General features: G+C 42.1%; 1 protein-coding gene across 2 annotated transcripts in view; it reads left to right on the plus strand.

The window, feature by feature from the left end:
- The window catches only part of cblb (Cbl proto-oncogene B, E3 ubiquitin protein ligase), a 71,627-nt gene that overhangs the window by 21,322 nt on the left and 31,607 nt on the right, over nt 1–18,698 (plus strand). For both annotated transcript variants that reach the window (XM_027151287.2, XM_047805032.1), the window contains exon 4: nt 14,235–14,381. In XM_027151287.2, coding sequence (XP_027007088.1) covers nt 14,235–14,381 — 147 coding nt within the window. The remainder of the gene's footprint in view (nt 1–14,234; nt 14,382–18,698) is intronic.

An 18,698-nucleotide genomic window follows, 5' to 3' on the forward strand; every position in this document is an offset into this window, starting at 1 on the left:
AGAAATTATACCTCCTAATCAGATCCTGAACAAAAGCAGGTGTTCAAACAAGCTTCATTGTCATTGGGACAATCGGCATTGAGAGAGAGCTGTGTATAGACAAGCGTATCACCCCACCATTTGTGTGGTCACACCTGTAACGACATCAATAACGAGGGAACGGAAAGATATCACCTTAGCTGGTGGTCTTAATTTACATATACACTGAGACTTCTGTTACCTCCCTGCAGGAATTGCTTGTGTAATGCAGATGTTTGTGCTGATGTTGTTTGAGGTTCGCTTTTACTCCGATGAACCCAAAGTGCTTTGTGTACTTGTCACTTCAACCCCGCAATACAGTTGTTCTGCCTTGAGGTCTTCAATGTCCTCAGCATTTTTTTCTTTACAACACCATCGCTTCAAACGTTGTTTGGTTATTTAAAGGATTATATTAGATTCCCTTAAAGAGAGCAAATTTATCTCATTATTATACAAGTGAGCAATTAAGGGTTTAATGGCCTTGCTCAGGAGCCCAGCAGTGGCAGCTCGGTCGACCGGGGATTTGACCTCGTTACTTTCCAGTTGGTGGTCCAACATCTTAACCACTAGGCTACCACATCCCACATCACACCAGTCTCTCAAAAAAAAAAAATCATCCAGCTCCAGATTGTTGAGGGAAGCAAGTAAGCCTACCTGTGTGTGTTGGGTTAGAAAGTCGTGATTACTACTTGAGCTTTAAATGTAGTTCATGTGCTTTGTGTAACTAATCGCTGCAGACAACATGGGCGATAGGGGCTGTGTGCTGTTGTGTTCATAATAACAGTATCATGCAGGTGGAAAATGATGGCATGTTGCAAAACTAAATATCAACACATCTCTGGAGTAGACAGACGGTCTCTCCCCGGAGTGGTAAGCGGTGTTGGCTTGAGGGAGAAACAGATTGTAGCTGTGTGTATACTGTAGCAGTCCTACACCTACCACTGAGAGGGGCCACACCACGTACCCTCTCACACACTAACAACAACAAACCAGCACACTGCCAGATACCGACAAAACATTGTATTAATACGATGCAGCATGTATAACTGCTGTTTGCCCCCTGAGATTTAACCTCATAAACAATTTAGCATTAGTTTTTGGTTTGACGACGCATTTTAACTGTATAAAGAATAAAGACTCGAATCGGAAAACAGTTTTTTTTCCCCTCTCTGGAACAATGCTGTATAAGAAAGTATGAGTAATGCAATGGTTATGCTAGTTTTAGAAATGAAGTTACTGCTTCTGTGAGAAGTTGAGCATTTGCATGTGCTAGCTTTTGTGAAGTAACTGAAATGATTCTGCAGATCATTTGACTGGAAATTCAGCACCTGTATTTATTTCAGTGTTGAATAATGAATTGCTCGAGGTGGCGGTTCTACAATAAGGGGGTGGTGGGGTGGTGTGGTGTGGTGTGGGGGGCAGGAGAGTCTAGACTTTCCTTCTGATTAAGAAATACAAATGATATAAATATGCAAATCGGAAACACCCCCAACCCTGCATGCTGGTAAACACGCATGGCAAGCGCTGGCAAATATCTTCCTCAGAAGCTGTAAGGCTTTCAGCCGAAATGCCACATGATCAATACGACAATGTTTCACTGAATCCATTTCCTTGTTTATTAGTATAATAATATAAAACTGCTGCAGTGGCGACGTTCATATGTTGTCCAGTCTGAATTCCCCTGGCTGGATTATAATCATAAAAAAAATCATAACGTTCCGTGTGACAAATGTAGAAATGTATTACGGAACACTTCCTACAATCACCTACAACGGCTGATTCATATCGGTTTCACAGATCAATGTGAGCTCCATCTACAATAAAAAGACAAACCACTCATTTGTCACGCTATGCTTATTACGACTACGCTTTTATGACTCAAATAATTATTAATTCACTTCAATCGAAATTTATTTGTATAGAGCTTTTAACAATGGACATTGTCTCAAAGCAGCTTTACAGAACATAAGAAATATAATACAAGTTTATTATATAAAGATGTGTTATATAAATGTGTTTGTATTTCTCCCCAAATGAGCAAGCCTGAGGTGACCGTGTCAAGGAAATACTCCCTTAGATGGTAAAGGAAGAAACCTCGAGAGGAACCAGACTCAAAAGGGAACCTCATCCTCATTTGGGCGACACTGGAGGGTGTGATTATAAATATACAGTCCGACAATTGTGTATCGATGAAGAGGTTGTTGTCCTCAAAGACCACATGGAGTTGGGAGCTCCTCCTAGAATGTCCAGATATTTCATGAAGCGGAGTCTAACTGGAGCTGGTACATCTCTAGATGCCTCAGGATCCTCACATGGTTGCGTGAGGTTCTTCTGTACATACAAACCCTTAACTTTAGTAACCAAACGGAAACATAACGTCTTGGTTATCGCCAGCATGCCTTGTGGGTAAAAGCAGAATGCCCTCATAAGAAGTTTTTTAAGTAAAAAAAACAAAAAACAAACAAACAAAAAAAAAACATATAAAGACGTTTGTGTGTGTGTGGGGGGCACTTTACTCTGTTAATAACAAGGCAGCAATTAATCAGTAATATCAAGAGTTGGTGATTTGAATTTAAAATAAAAAAGCACACACACACACATGCACACACTCATCTCTGTCAGCACAGCCTGAAGAATGTCTGATGAGCTAATTAGCACAGGCGTTATTACAGAGTAGCACATGGGCATTTATTACAGATTGAAAGTGGCAGCCTCTCTCTTTCTAACTCACATAAATATTTATTTGGTCTTTCTGGTGACAAGCCCTGATAAACAGTCTGCTGGGCTGATTAGAGCTTGTCAAATGATATTCAGCACAGAGCAAATTAGAATCAATAAATCCATGCAGTGGGTACAAAGAGATTGATTTTATACAGCACGTCTCCACTACATCTCTGTGTGTGTGTGTGTGTGTGTGTGTGTGGGCATGCAAGCGTGAGGAAACTGGTGTGGCACAGTAGCTGCCAGGGCATGGCACTGAAGTGAAGAGGGGCTGGTGGGGGGCATACACAATCCATTTGACATTGTGAACAGTTGCGTAATGACGGCGAGGTGGCAGGCGAGCAAGGAAAAGAGGAGAGAAAGCCAATTTATCTATTTAGACAGGGATGAAGGGACTTGTGTGTCCCAACACCTCCTCCCAAACGACTCCACGATTCTTCTCCCCCAGCTCGGTCCTTTGGGACAGCTTTTAATCACGCTGCGGCCGACAAGGCAGAAGTGTCCACAGTCTGCTGGAACAGGATGAGCCAGCTCTTGCCACATACACACAAACACACACACCAGGGATATACTCCAAATATTTAGAATGGCTAATTGCACTAATCGGAGGACAGTTTTTGTGTTGTAGGAGAAAATTTGACTAATGCCAGGGTTCTATTTATTTTTTTTTTTAGTAATGGAATTAGTAGCTTGTTGAAACTAATCTACATTTATTGTGTAACTCTTTCATGTGACATTTGATGGTTTAATGACCGCATAAAAATAATCGCTCTGTATTTATTGCCCGTACAGATGAAATGTAAAGGTTTTGGACAGGACTGCAGTGTTAGTTTGGTGTTTTGTGTACTCAACTTTTCCCCCAATCTAACAACTGAAACTGAACACTTCATGCTTAAGAGCCTCACATTGAACATCTGAAATTCAGAATTTAGATTTTTACTATTTTTTTTACTCAGTTTGTCATCTGCTGTGCTCCATCAGAAGCAGTTCTCTGTCTTTTAATGCTTTTGCTCAAGGGTTGCCCAGAAAAAAAGTGAATTTCTGAAAGTGAATCTGTAAATGGGGATTGATAAAGATTTTAAATGATTTTACACCTACTTCATATTGGAACTGTAAACTTTTGCTCTTTTGCAAATCACAGGATTTGAACCTGGCAGGAGTTGAACCTGGTATTATGATGTCAAGGTTCCACACACACACACACACACACACACACACACACACACACACACACACACACACACACACACACACACAGAGACACACACACACAGAGACAGAGAGAGACAGTCGCTGTTGACTGAATTTCACAGGGACTAGGCTGACTTTAATATATGTATTACTGCAGCTTCAAAGGAAATAGAGACTCTGATTTCTCTGTGGCACCGTGTATGTTTGTTAGAGGTGTGAGCTTGTATTCAGTTTTCTGTAGGATGGCTGTGTGATGCCTGTGAAATATACACACCAGTTGTGTGTTTGGAGTTTCTCAGGGTTCCAGTCTATTCCAGTATCATGAAGCTCTGAACTGGACTCCGTACTATCTCTTACAATGATAGTAAGTGTGTGTGTGTGTGTGTGTGTGTGTGTGTGTGTGTGTGTGTGTGAGAGACTGTGTGAGTGTGTTTACTATTCTTTTAAAATTTGAGTCTTTGCAGGTTTTCTCAAAAGCTTTGACACAAAACTTAAACTATATCTATAAAAAAAAAAAGGAAAGATGGAAGGTTCTCACAAGGAAAGGACAGTAAGGATGGTGTGTGTGTGTGTGTGTGTGTGTGTGTGTGTGTGTGTGTGTGTGTGTGTGTGTGCGCAGCTCCCACACATGGGCTGAGAATATACTGACTGGTATAGTTGTGGTAATTGATGTGATTTCTGTGTGATTTGGATTGTCACCTTTCACACTGCGAGCTCTGCAGTGAATCCTGAGACTCTCTACAGAACCATGACTGCCAGATCACAGGCCTGAGCTTCTCAGTCTGGTGCTACGTCTTGGTCTTTGCGTTTGACAGTAATTACAGTCCAATGTTATTGTTATCTTTGCTATTCCGCTGCTTTCTCTTTATCTACAAATAGCATTGAAAGCTAAGACGGAATCTTTCTTTCCCTTTTTTTTTCTTAACATAAAGGGTGAGAAAATCAAACGCCGGCCGCTGTGGTTGTACTGAAGGGATTTGCATGTTAAATGTTTCGGTGTGGATTTAAAAAAAAAAAAAAAAAAAGACATTTGAATGGGTTTATTTCCATAGATTGTCCAAGCTGCAAATGTTATTCTTCTTCCAGCATAAGTCAAACTCCTGATCGAATAAAATCAGACAAGGCTTGTGAATTTATTGATCAAAGTCTCATTGTGTCAAAGAAGCTCTTTGCCGTGGACCAACTCAAGGAAGTGCCAGTGCAGATAAAATGTGAAGAGAAGGATAAGATTTAAAGACATCTTGTGTCTTCAAAGCCATCAGCTTTGCTTTGAAATCTTTTTTTTTTCCTCAGATTTTGAAACGTTTTATTTTCTAGCTGCTGAGTGAGTGTGTGTGTGAGTTTGTGACAGAGTTTGAAAGGATTTTTTAAACGCGAGTGATAAACCGTGACCGTCTTTCTCACTGACGCACGTCTCCACCAGTTGTGCTTTGTTGAGGAATAAAGCAAACGTATCAGGAAATGTCGTATGTGATGGACAGACATTATGATTAAGGCCGTCAGCAGCTGCCTTTACAAAACTGTCGCTTTATTTAGCTCTGTGGTTAAAGTTCCTGCTTCTAAACCTAAAACCAACAAAACCCCAAACAGGAAAAATCATTCTGTGCATCATGATTGTCACTACTCAGGTCCAGGGTGTGTTGGTTTTGTCTCTGAATGACTTTGTGCTGTCTGAGTGCTTCCTGTTAAATAAAAAAGTCAGCCTGTGTACAACACCATATCTCCTGCTCTCCGTCACATTCATTCATCTAGAACGCTCCTTGTGTGAAGCCGATGCAACAGTCGCCTGTCAGGACGGACAATTGGACATACAGGCATCTGACAGGCGTGATTCATTTATCAGTGCGTTAGTCACAATTAAGCAGAAGTTAAATCTGGCTAGGAAACAATTCATTGTGTGAAAGTCAGGCCTAATAATGTGCTGCTGCTGTTTGTGTTTGTGTCTGAGAGAGAGAGAGGGAGAGAGAGATTGGCATTCCTGCCTCCTCATCCTCCTCTCTTGTTCTTTGTTAAATGAGTACATCAAGGTTTAGCTGACAGGGGAGGTGTGTGTGTGTGTGTGTGCGTGTGTGTGTGTGTGAGGGAGAGGCTTGCCTGTAGGGGGGTAGTTATGGTACCTCATCTGTTTTCTATGGCCCTGATGTGTTCTCTGTTTTTGTGTGTGCGCGTGTGTATGTGTGTGTGGTGTGTGGTGTGTGTGTGTGTGTGTGTGTGTGTGCATGCTTGTCAGTAGATTAGCTGGCTCACCATACTATGTAACAGTCTGGCTGACACCCTTGCTGGCTCTTATCACACACACGTGCGCGCACACACACACACACACACACACACACACACACACACACACACACACACACACACACACACACACACACTGAGCTTGGCTAACAGAACGTTGCTGTCTGCCAGGTGTTGCACTGTGGAGTTCCGCCCCTCCCCTTATGGGTCAGGTCCTCCTGGGAGCATGCTGGTGAAGATGGACACAGCAGAGCAGCACAGCTAACACAGATGACCTGACATTACCTCAGACTGATGTGTATCTCTGTTTACTCGCTTACGCCTCCGTTTATGTGGCTACATCGTCAGAACGAAGAAAAGTCATAAGACTGATACTTATTGTGTGTGTTTGCTAGGTTCTCTCTACTAAAGCTACAAATAAACACACTGATAAATACATGTATTTTTGGAAGCACACTTTACTACATTTAAAATTTATATGATCTCTGATGATCCAAAAACATAACTCCTTCCTTACTTCAGTTTGAACCATAACTACACAGATTCCACATTTTCTGTCTATCAGCTGATCTTTGCTTCTGCTTCTGACTGAAAAACAGTTTTCTTCTTTTTCTTAAACAGGTCACTGTAGCACACATGCAAGGTTTGTGTACATCATAGATACATTTTTGCACTTACAGTTTGCCTTTGCTTGTGGAAATTTTAGATTTGAGTGCAATTTGCTGTTAAACAAGGTCTTGGCCGTCAGCAAGGAGTTTTAAAGACCTGGGGTGAAAAGTGCAACCTTGGCAACCCCTTTTAATTAACTGTCTTGTGTGCTGCTCTTCCACTTCACCTTTTTACAAATCCCTTTTTTTTTTACAACTAGGTACAGTAATAATTATACATTCTCAATGGCTAAATACATGCTGTTTAATGATTGTATACCATAAATTGGCTTTTATCTGTCAAATAGTGACCTTTATTTTAAATGTCAATCTAAAGAGGAAATAAGAATTTTCAGTGGAATGTAGAACGATTAAAATTCTGAATGCGGGTTTATGAAGATTAACATTTGTTGAAGGCTAATAAATGGACGAGAAGCTACTGCTGTTAGGTCAAAAGGAAAAAAAAAACCACCATCATCGTTTTAGAGCTAATGTCACTGCAGATGTCTGGAATAATTTTGGACTGAATCCAAACGAGAGAACGGTGGCGAGGGCCATCTGCCATATTAGCAAATTATGGAAATGAGTCCAGTCTGTGCGATCGTTCTGAAATCTATGGTGTGAATACAGATTCATTTACAGTGTTATTTGTCTCTTTAGCGCTGTGTGTGTTTAATCAAGGAAAGCAATTTAAATGAAAAAAAGTTTACTTTATTAGTTCATTATCCATCTATTTGCTTGCAGTATTTACACACAACACTTGGACAGGGTGCTTTAATTTGAGTGCTAAATCCTTCCTAAACTTGACATGAACCTTTTTTTTTCCTCTGGTGTCTGCATTGCCTATGTACACATTATTGCTTTCTATTTGTGTGTGTGTGTGTGTGTGTGTGTGTGTGTGTGTGTGTGTGTGTATGTTTATCTGAATAGGAGAATGTTATAGGAGAATGAGAGAGCACAGGTGTACAGGAAGCCAAACTGTTACAGTCAGTAAACGGGTGCCCCACACACGCACACACATCCATACACCTTGGAGAATTGTGGGTCAAAGATGACATCAGTGCTTTCTCCTTTTTTTTTTTTTTTTGCTATTAAAAGCTGATTATTTTACCCCAAAAGGATAAATACACATTAAAAACCCCATATCATATGATATCACAGTAAAGGTGTCTTGTATAATATTAATCTTGCTATAATTTTCCAATTTTCGTACTACATTTCTTATGACCTCTAAAACGGCTTTGTAGACTATGTCCATTGTTAAAAGCGCTATACAAAAACATCGAATAAATGTAAACGTCCCTGTTGTCTTATTAAGGTGTTGACAGGAAAATCGGCTTTTACTATAATAGTGTCAGTAGTGCGTGTGCGTGTGCGTGTGTGTGTGTGTGTGTGTGTGTGTGTTAGTAGGGCAGCATATGGTTTTGTCATACTAACAGCACACTGCTTTTTCTTCTCAACAGCATTATAACAAAAACAGGTTTTGAGAGACTTCAGACAGTTTCATGCCACATGCAGTGGTGCACATGCATCAGTATGGAGAGCTGTGTGTCTGGAGAAGAGAAGCTCTCTCTCCCTCTCTCTCTCTCTCTCTCTCTCTCTCTCTCTCTCTCTCTCTCTCTCTCTCTCTCTCTCTCTCTCTCTCTGTGGCTAAATGGTCTAGCTATTAATCAAATCAGTGGTTGCTCACTGCTGTCTCCTCCGGGACAGACAGCATATGCTGCAGCAATACTGAAACCAGAGTACTGCGGTGAGTTCAGTCCAGCAACCTCACGCTTGCACAATCCAGCATTTAGTGCTCTTTACGTGGCTCAGAAACTCTTCAACTTCCAGGCGGACGCTCCTGGCTCGCAACGTGGATAGAATTACGAGGACTGGAAATGATTAGATTGTAAAATAAAAAAAAATGTCCTGCAACCCAACCAAGAAGAAGAGGACTCGAGCGCTTCAGTGGGTGAAATATCTGCGTGCTCGTGTGGAGTGAGACAGAATTTCAGACATTGTTCATTTTCTGTGCTGTACCAGAGGTCACCAGCTGGTGGACCACATTCCTGATGTAGACCCAGTAAAGTGTTTCAGTAGATCTGTAGTGCTGCAGATCAACAGGATGTAGTTCAGAGAATTTTTATTCTTTATTTACAAAACAAACAAACAACAACAAAAAAACAACAACCTATTAACCATTGCAGCTTTTCTAGCAGAGCCAGATGTTTGGGCTAATTGCAAGCTTTTATGTCATTTTTGACAGCACATGGTAAATTAAAGCACCGCTACAAAACAAAACCACAACAATGTAATGCAGTGAATGCAATATCATGTATAGTTAAGCAGTAAAATTTACATTGCAGGTGGACCACAATATTTAATGGAATATGTCCAGTACTGTACTAGTATAAAAATGTGGTTTAATTGTAGCCTCAATCTTGCCTGATTAGCATGTTGGTGTATTTGAGATCTTCTCTGAGTTGCGAGTGTGTGTGTGTCTAATTATCGCAAAGGCACTTGCACACTTTCTGTAACATTATCCGAGCATGTCATTTTAACAAGCTGTTCCTGAGTGTGTCCTGTAATGTCTGTGGTCGCTCAGGCCTCCCGCTCTTTCACGAGATTACTGCTGCCAGTTCTGCCTTAACACCACGAGCATAAAATGTGTTACTTTTCTTCAGCCCACTGTTGGACAAGTGATTTAGAATATTTGATTTATGTGGATGGGGGAATTTGGATTCGGATTGGATGTGTTTTTGCTTCATAGTTCTGAAACCTAGAGCTGGCACTACACATAAATTGCCACGTGGCAGGAACTGAACACTGACCACATCCCGGCTCTCTTAAATGTATGCTTGTGAATGAGGGAGGGAGGGAGGTAGAGAGAGTGTGAATGAGGGAGGTGAGTGAGGTAGAGAGAGTGAGGTGAGTGAGGTAGAGAGAGAGTGAGGTAGTGAGTGAGGTAGAGAGAGAGGTAGTGAGTGAGGTAGAGAGAGAGAGGTAGTGAGTGAGGTAGAGAGAGAGAGGTAGTGAGTGAGGTAGAGAGAGAGAGGTAGTGAGTGAGGTAGAGAGAGAGAGGTAGTGAGTGAGGTAGAGAGAGAGAGAGAGAGAGAGAGAGAGAGAGAGAGAGAGAGAGAGAGAGAGGTAGTGAGGTAGAGAGAGAGAGCGAGGTAGTGAGAGAGAGAGGTAGTGAGTGAGGTAGAGAGAAAGAGAGAGAGTGAGGTAGTGAGTGAGGTAGAGAGAGAGAGAGAGAGTGAGAGAGGTAGTGAGTGAGGTAGAGAGAGAGAGAGAGAGAGAGGGGTAGTGTGAGGTAGAGAGAGAGAGAGAGGTGGTGAGTGAGGTAGAGAGAGAGAGAGAGAGAGAGGTAGTGAGTGAGGTAGAGAGAGAGAGAGAGAGAGGTAGTGAGTGAGGTAGAGAGAGAGAGGTAGTGAGTGAGGTAGAGAGAGAGAGAGAGAGAGTGAGGGACATGGACAAGGTGAGGGTGAGGGACATGGACAAGGTGAGGGTGAGGGACATGGACAAGGTGAGGGACAGAGAGTGTAGGAGAGAGTGAGTGTGAGTGAGGGAGGGACAGAGAGTGTAGGAGAGAGTGAGTGAGGGAGGGACAGAGAGTGTAGGAGAGAGTGAGTGAGGGAGGGACAGAGAGTGTAGGAGAGAGTGAGTGTGAGTGAGGGAGGGACAGAGAGTGTAGGAGAGAGTGAGTGTGAGTGAGGGAGGGACAGAGAGTGTAAGAGAGTGAGAGAGAGAGAGTGAGTGTGAGTGAGAGAGTGCAAGAGAGTGCAAGAGAGTGTAAGAGAGTGAGAGAGAGTGAGAGAGAGAGGGTAAGAGAGAGAGAGGGTAAGAGAGAGAGAGAGAGCGCACTTCTGTGTTGTAGAGATGGATGAATATTGGATGTTGAAACCGGAAAACCACGTAATTGATGGTGGGGAAATCTCGGCAGCGCAGTGTAATTTCATGAAGTCTCCATTTCCTCTGGAGATGAGAGGAAAGGACACCTTAACCCTGTACTCTTCAGCACAACACGTTCATACTGTTGTCTTCACTGGAGATTATAATAAAAGATGACCACTTCAGCTGATCCTCTGCCTAACGCACAATAAGCAGCGAGACTCGTCGACGTCTGGCCCGTCCCCTGAGAGCATAGCGTGCCCTATCCGTCATGTCTCGTTTAGACTTCACTAGATTTCCACCATCATGATATGCTAATGAGGAGCCAGGGAGTCGTGCTTCCATTGCATCACCGATCGCTCGCACTGTTTGAGTGTAAACTCACCGAAAACTGTCAAGTAATCTCCATGCTGACCGACGCTGGATGGAGAAGCTGTACAACTAAAACTTGTGTAGTCAGAGACACACGGTGGAGGAGGAGGAACACACTCCTGCATTGTTCAGTATAATGTTTACTGGCCACAGCTTTAGTGTATCTGTGATTGCTCACAGGTTCAGGACAGAAGCCTAGGGTAATATTCACAGCACTGACTGTGGCTTCCATGTTAACTTGAGCTGTGTTTAATTGAGCTGGCAATATACAGGAACAGAATTGCCTTGGTGTGTGTGTGTGTGTGTGTGTCTGTGTGTGTCTGTGACAGACAGAGTCAATATATAGGATATGCTTGTGCACTGCCCCTATTGCTCAGATTTTAATGCATTTTCTCTTTTTTTTCAAGATTAAAGCTTTGTAGCAGGATTAACACACACACACACACACACACACACACACACACACACACACACACACACACACACTTTGAGTCTTCAAAGGATCTTCTGCATATTATCAGTGCATGTCAGGTTTATAGGATTATAGTGTTTGTGTGTGTGAACCATGTGTATAAAAGCAGTTATTTTCATATAAGAGCATTGAAATTCATGTATTAGCTTCCACGTGTATCCCAGTTTGTGTATCTGTGTTGGATAACATCGGTTTTGTCTTTTTGCATCCGCACTCATGGTATCTCTCCTGTACAGACCGGACAGAGGGCGGGTGAGTAAGCGTGAGCGTGACTGCGACATGGCTGTCATCACAGAATTTTCCTTAAGTAGCTGCCACAGCACGTGCCCCGTTTGTGTCGAGCCGTGCCAGAAGTCTCACTCACACGTTCTTGAACCGAATCCATCAGTTTGCTTGCGTATTTAAGCAGTCTGTTCACAGAGAGAGAGCATTATATAAAATCCCAAGCTGCTCAAACCTCTGAGTTTGAGGACACTTCCTCAATCTGTCCTTGAACACACACAGAGAGACATAGAGAGAGAGTGTTCCTGAGTTTAGGATCTTTAGCTGATTGTCCTGCTTGTGAGACCACAGCTGAGCGAGGTTTGATCCTTACACCAGCCCAGAGCAATGAGAAGTGAGTGCTTGTCTACTGAGATTAAAACAGAGCAAGTGAAGGATAGCAAACTGCCCGACAATTTGCTCTTGTTGGTCCAGCACACGCCTGTAACAAGATAAAAATGTTGAAGTTATGGCTGGAGCTGAGGTCTACATGTAGCTTGCTTGCAGAGCCAATTTGATATTATAAAATCTTATATTATTATAGGTTTGTAATTATTACCAAACCTGCCAGTGGGTGAACCTGAGAAGAAGGTTTAAATCCGAGGGGAGCAGGTAGCATTTATGAGAGATCGTCACATAGCATCTCTTCTATTTCACTAGTTATCATTAAAGTATCTGCTTCAGTATCTCTTCACACAGAGAAAAAACAACATTATACACATTCAATTCAAATTAAAGGTGTTTTTTTGGTGTTCTTGTATACGAGTGTTCAGTATAGTGAGCAGTAGCAGAGTGTCACAGAAGCTGTATGTCAGATGCTGCCGTGCCCACCACTGCCACAGAGAACTACTAACTAAAAATGTGACTATGAAAAGGTGTGTGTGTGTGTGTGTGTGTCAGAGAGAGAGAGACTGAGAGAGATTTTTATGGGGTGATGGGAAAGGGTGAATTTCTCTTGGGATGTTCAGGTGTCTGACTTTGTTCTATAAAGTGTGTGTGTGTGTGTGTGTGTGTGTTGGTGTCGGGGTGTGTGTGTGTGTGTGTGGGTGCGAGTGTTTGTGACAGCACTCTGAGGAGCTAGTTATCTGCCATGTGCGGTGCAGTTCCTAGCAGCTCTGTGCCCCAGGCATAGTAACCCTAACTAATTGAGCATCACCTGTGTGAGAGTGAGTGAGGGGTGTGTGTGTGTGTGTGTGTGTGTGTGTGTGTGTGTGTGTGTATAACACAAGACAGAGACAGAGACACACACCATGGAGATTTAAAATAAGAAAGAGACAGAGAGAGATCTTAGTTATTAGTGGGCTTGCTGCTGAGCTGAAGGTGCCATTATAAGCTAGAAATGCCACAGGGACTGAAGTACTTCAGAACTTTGAGGTCTGTGGTGTTAGTGATGTAATAAATACTTTTTATATTGCCTGTAAGTGCTGGTGTGAGTGTCAGAGAGAGTGAGGGAGTTCTAGTGCTCTGTAAGCCTGCAGTCATATGAGGCTTGGCCAGCAGTAGTGTGGCTTTATACAAACACTGAGCTCATCTTCAGTCTGGGATGAATTCGGACAGCTATTCATTAGTTTCTGTTTCTTTGGGTCCTTTTCCAAGCAGTTTTTTATTTATTTATTTATTAATTAGTTTGTCATCCCGCAATCTTTGCTCATAAATCACTGGTCTAAATATTCCAGATGTGTGGATGTATTTGGTACCATTACAACAACAGCAATTAACTGTACTTAAAGGTGTGGCTGGACTAAAAAACACACAGGGGACAACTGAGTAGCCTTCTGTTTTGGTTTAAATAAATGTTGTTCTGTTTAATTTCTTGACAAAAATTGATTTATGACACGAGCGAAAAAATAATACATTTTATAGTGTAAGGGGACGATTAGAATATTTATATTGCCATAATTAGTTTGTCATTGTGCCGTAAATCTATGTTCAGGTTGAGAATTAAAACAGAACAAAGCATTTGTGATGTTTTTTTTAAGCATCACAGATAAACTGAAATGTCATTGTAGTGTTATATATTATATTTTGTAATATTTCCATTAATCAGGCATTAGAGACCCATCAATGCCACAATGATGCCAAAGCCCAGAGCTGATTATTGACTCGGTCATGCTTCCTTCTCTCTTTTCTCTTGTGACCGAGCTCATGGCTGGAATTTAGCTAGGTGGTTTAATGTTTATATTGTCACCGTTGAACGCCTTTCACACACAGGTTTAGCTCATTAGCGCATTATTTACAGTTCCGTTTAAAGGCCGTGCAGTTCCTGCACATGACGGTTCAAGGACAAGCTGTTCGAGTCCTCCTTTTGCCTCTTCCATCTGTCTGCCTGTGTGCATGTGCGAACGTGTGTGTGTGTGTGTGTGCGCAGAATAGAGAGTACTGATAACATATCTATGTACTGACCTCGTTGCAACCCTGTCTCTTTTCTTTCTGGCCTCTAGACGAAACCTCACCAAGCTGTCACTCATCTTCAGCCACATGCTGGCCGAGATTAAGGCCATCTTCCCTGAAGGCCAGTTTCAGGGAGACACGTTTCGCATCACCAAGGCAGACGCAGCCGAGTTCTGGAGAAGGTTTTTCAGTGAAAAGTAAGTCACTGTTAATAGAGACAAATTATTTGTTACATTATTTACAGAGATAAGTGTGTGTTGTGAGCAATTCCTCAGGAGTCATACACACACTGTATTAGCTGTAGCAACTTTTTCAGATTTGCATGTACACTAACATTGTCTTCAGTTTGAGAAGCTGACAGGATCCTTCACAAGTGCACCAGTTAATATGTTGGTGGCACACACAGAAAAACATGCGCACACATACACACACAGACAGACACACACATACATACACACACAAACAAACACAGACAGACCCACACAGACATACATACACGGACAAACACACACAGTAGCTTGTTTCTAAGAAGCTTTATGTTTGCTTGTTAAAAAACTTTGTAGATATTTTCATTAAAGCACAAACAAACGTTTCCTCACAGAAAACATCACCATATCAGGTTATATTGAGCCTCCACATAAAACATGATAGAATAGCATCTGACCAATCAGACTGGAGAATTCAACAGAGCTTTGGTTTTAAAATCATATTCACTCAACAAAGTGAAACAATAAAGCATAACACAATCCCAAGGCAAAGTGTCCTTTGTTTGTGGATCTTTGTAATAATATGTAATGTCGGATGTCCCCCACTGTTCGGGTCTCTTCTGTTATTTCAGGCTGCAGTGTGATGAGAAATCAAACATCTATCATCCAGCAGCAGCTTTTGAGGAACTAAACCTTTTAAAGACTGTTAAGTTCCTCAGAAGTTCGCAGAAACTTTAGAAATGTGAGGCATGGGTAAAGGTTATGTACACTGGACAAGGGCACATAATGTCAGAGACCGTGTCAGACAAGAACCTTTTACAAAACTACAAGCCTGAAAGCCAAGCACAAGACCTGCAAACCTTTTAAACTGGCTGTACAAAAAACTGGGAAGATCAGGAGTAATGAGATCAAATAAGAGATCTGTTTGTGATTCTGTAAAGTTCACCAAAGTGTTCGTGAAAGCTCTTTATCCCCTGCCTGTGAGCTCATGAGTGTGTGAGGAGGCCAGCGAAGTGTATGGGAGTGAGGACTTCGATTCAGAGACTCAGGTTTTACATATAGCTGCAGAGCTAACGATCACAATAAAGCTGATTGTGAGTAGTGCGTGTACTGTGTGCACTGTGGGTGTATGAACTTATTGGCTCTTCTGCTTTGTTTAGTTTCATTGAGCTTTGTGCGTTTGCTTGTTCTTGATCTGTCTGTGTCTCTTGCGTTCAGCTGTTAATGAACAGTACCAGTTATAAAGTCAATAAAAGCTACGAGTCATCTAATGAGTTCAATCCAGTGTAAGCTGTTAAGGAGAGGAACACCCCCCCCCCCCCAACACACACCCACACACACCCACATACATATACATGTACAGGTTAGCATGTGAGGTAGAGCTGATGAGCTGGACAGTAGAAGGAGTAGGTGCAGGAAGGCAGTGTTTCTTGAGTTCTGTTTTTCTTGCCACCAGAGGAACTGCCTTGAGTTAAATATACAACTGTGCAATTGAGGGTTAAGGGTCTTGCTCAACGTCCCAGCAGTGGCAGGGACCTGGGATTTGAACTCATGACCAGTAACCCAACACTTTAATCACAAGGCTACCACATGAATAAGAACAAAACACTTCACTTTGTATAACGTAATTTTGTGTGTTTTGTTTATGTAGAATGTAACAGTGTTTTACTGATTACAGTCATAGAACAGTTTACTTTTTACCTTTTTATGTACTTGCTGATGCTCGCTGTGAGTGTGTGTGTGTGTGTGTGTGTGTGTGTGTGTGTGTGTGTTAGCATAACTTGCTTTAGACAGAGAATATTGAATAATTAATGCATAGTTTCTTAACTCTACACTTAGGCAGCCCCTTCCCCTCACCCTTAGAAGTTTTTCCTGCCCTCAGTACATCATTATGGGCTTAATAATTATAATAAAGATCTGATCATCTGAATCAAGAACGTTGACTGTAGGGCCGTATTCCAACTTGCAAAGGCAGGGGGTCCTGAGGACTGGCGTAAAGAACCTCTGGCTTAGTGACATCCCTACAACATAGGGGCTTTTTACACCTGGTCACTTCATGCGTTTTCTGTGATCCGATAGCTATCTGATCGTAAAAAGCCCAGGTGTAAATGCCCTCCGAAATCTTTTCGAGACGGATATAAATTCGATCGTTCAAACTCCTTCAGGAGGTGGTCTGGGACGCATTTCAGATGAAACTGGACAGGTGTAAATGCATGTGGTTGTTCAAGCCACATACATCAGCGTTATACTCCTCCCAAACGGAAGTACGTCACTCGCAGGTGACTCACGAGTCGTGCATCGCGCCAGAAACAAACATGTTTTCCCACCAGCACTGGCTCCGATCTTTCACCCAGGTGTCTCGTTGGGTCTTAAAATGCACTGCTGCTGCCAGCGAAAATGCAGCAAGCAGCAAATGCTGTTTTTTTGTAGCAACTGCACGCACCAATGCGTGTTCCATTTCAGTTACCCCGGAAATGAGGTAAAATATATTTGCATTTTGGGCGGGAGTAAAAAGATCGGATTGATATCCGATTCGCCAAGACGCACTTATGTGGTCTAATGTCAATGGAACAGTTTTAACAAATCAGATAGCTATCGGATCAGAGAAAACACATGAAGTGACCAGGTGTAAAAAGGCCCATAGATGTGTTAGATGGAGTTACTGATTGATTTCCTACTGCAGCCCGACACACACACACACACACACACACACACACACACACACACACACACAGACACACACACATGCACGCACGCAGATGCTGTCAGACACACAGACGGAGACACCCAGACGGAGACACACACACCCAGACACACACACACAGATGTTGCACAATAAGATCTGTAATAAATATATTAAGTAAACAATCTTAGTCGTTACTTCAGAATACCTCATTTTGTTGTGCTCGTTGCCATGCTTTATTATTTAACCTTTTATTCGAAAGCTTTTCTAATGAAACATATGATTTTAATGATATATATATATTTCACTCTTATATATTATGTCTGAACTTGTGTGCATGTGAGAAACACTAGTGATTTTTTCCTTTCTCTTTTTTTGACTGTAATTTATGATGGTCACTTTTCCGAATCCACTGTTCTGTTTTCTGCTTTGTCACATGTATTCGGTGTGTTTGTTTGTTTCTAGATTCTCCCTGCCTCCAGCTTGTTAACAGTTTCCCTGTAGTGAAGGATCTGCTATGACCAGTTTGATTACCGAGCTCATTTTCTTGCCACTTGCTCGTTTTGAGACATTTCAGATTTGACGTCCTTTCTTTAATCTCGTCCGGGCATTTGACATCTCGTGCTGTTGTCCCACCGTTTTTTCTCCCGAGTCTGATGTTGTGCTTGATCTCCTGGCTCATGACTTGACTTTGAAGCTTCACCATGCGAGTTCCTGATTGTGAGGGAGACTATGGAGCACGTCTGCCTGGAACAGTACCCCACTGACCACTGTACAGATACTCAGACTTTCTGCATCCTCATTGGGTTTTTAGTTCAACTTTTTAGTTGAATGTTCAAAACTAACAACAGTACAACAATGAGGAAGCTGTGAGTTAAAATATGATCAACGTTTTACTCACAGTTTGGTTTGACGTGGATGCACGAGACAAACTGAACTTCCTGGATTTTGTGTTGTGCTGAGTGGAAATTTTAAACACAATGGCTGATGTCTGCTTCAGTAGAGATGCAGATGTCACCAGTGGGTGCAATGCTAGCTTCCCCTTATAGATCCTAGCTTGGTAGCTAGACCCCGGGCAAGAAGGATACCCGAGGACGCACAGTAGGATGCCGGGTTACAATACAGGCCACATGACAATGTAAATTAAAGCAAAAATTTGATTATGGACTTGTTGTCATGCCCTGCCTCACTGTTGGGTGGAAAAGGGATAACTGACTGCTTGTTCTTCAGCACTTTTTACTTTGATCATCTTCTGATACCTTTAAAGAAAGTAGTTCTCAGTGAGGGCTTTGTGAAGTATAGTCACAGGGGCCTGCGATTTTCTTTCTTTAGCTACAGTGGTGGAAATAACGACCCACCATTTTCCAAGTTCTTTAATGGTCATCATTAAAATGTTTAAACTGGTCCAATATACTAAAACCCTGATATGTGATTGGAAAAAACTATATTGAAAATCAATGGTAGAAAGATGCATCATATGCTCCCTCTCTCTCTCCCCCCTTTTCTGTCTTTCTGTCTCTCTCTCGCTCTCCCCTTTTCTGTCTTTCTGTCTCTCTCTCTCCCCCCCCCTTTTCTTTCTCTGTAGGAATGAAAACAAAATCTAAGGTAAACAAACAAAAATAAAT

This window comes from Tachysurus fulvidraco, chromosome 20 (genome assembly GCF_022655615.1).
Source record: "Tachysurus fulvidraco isolate hzauxx_2018 chromosome 20, HZAU_PFXX_2.0, whole genome shotgun sequence".
NCBI classification, from domain to species: domain Eukaryota; kingdom Metazoa; phylum Chordata; class Actinopteri; order Siluriformes; family Bagridae; genus Tachysurus; species Tachysurus fulvidraco.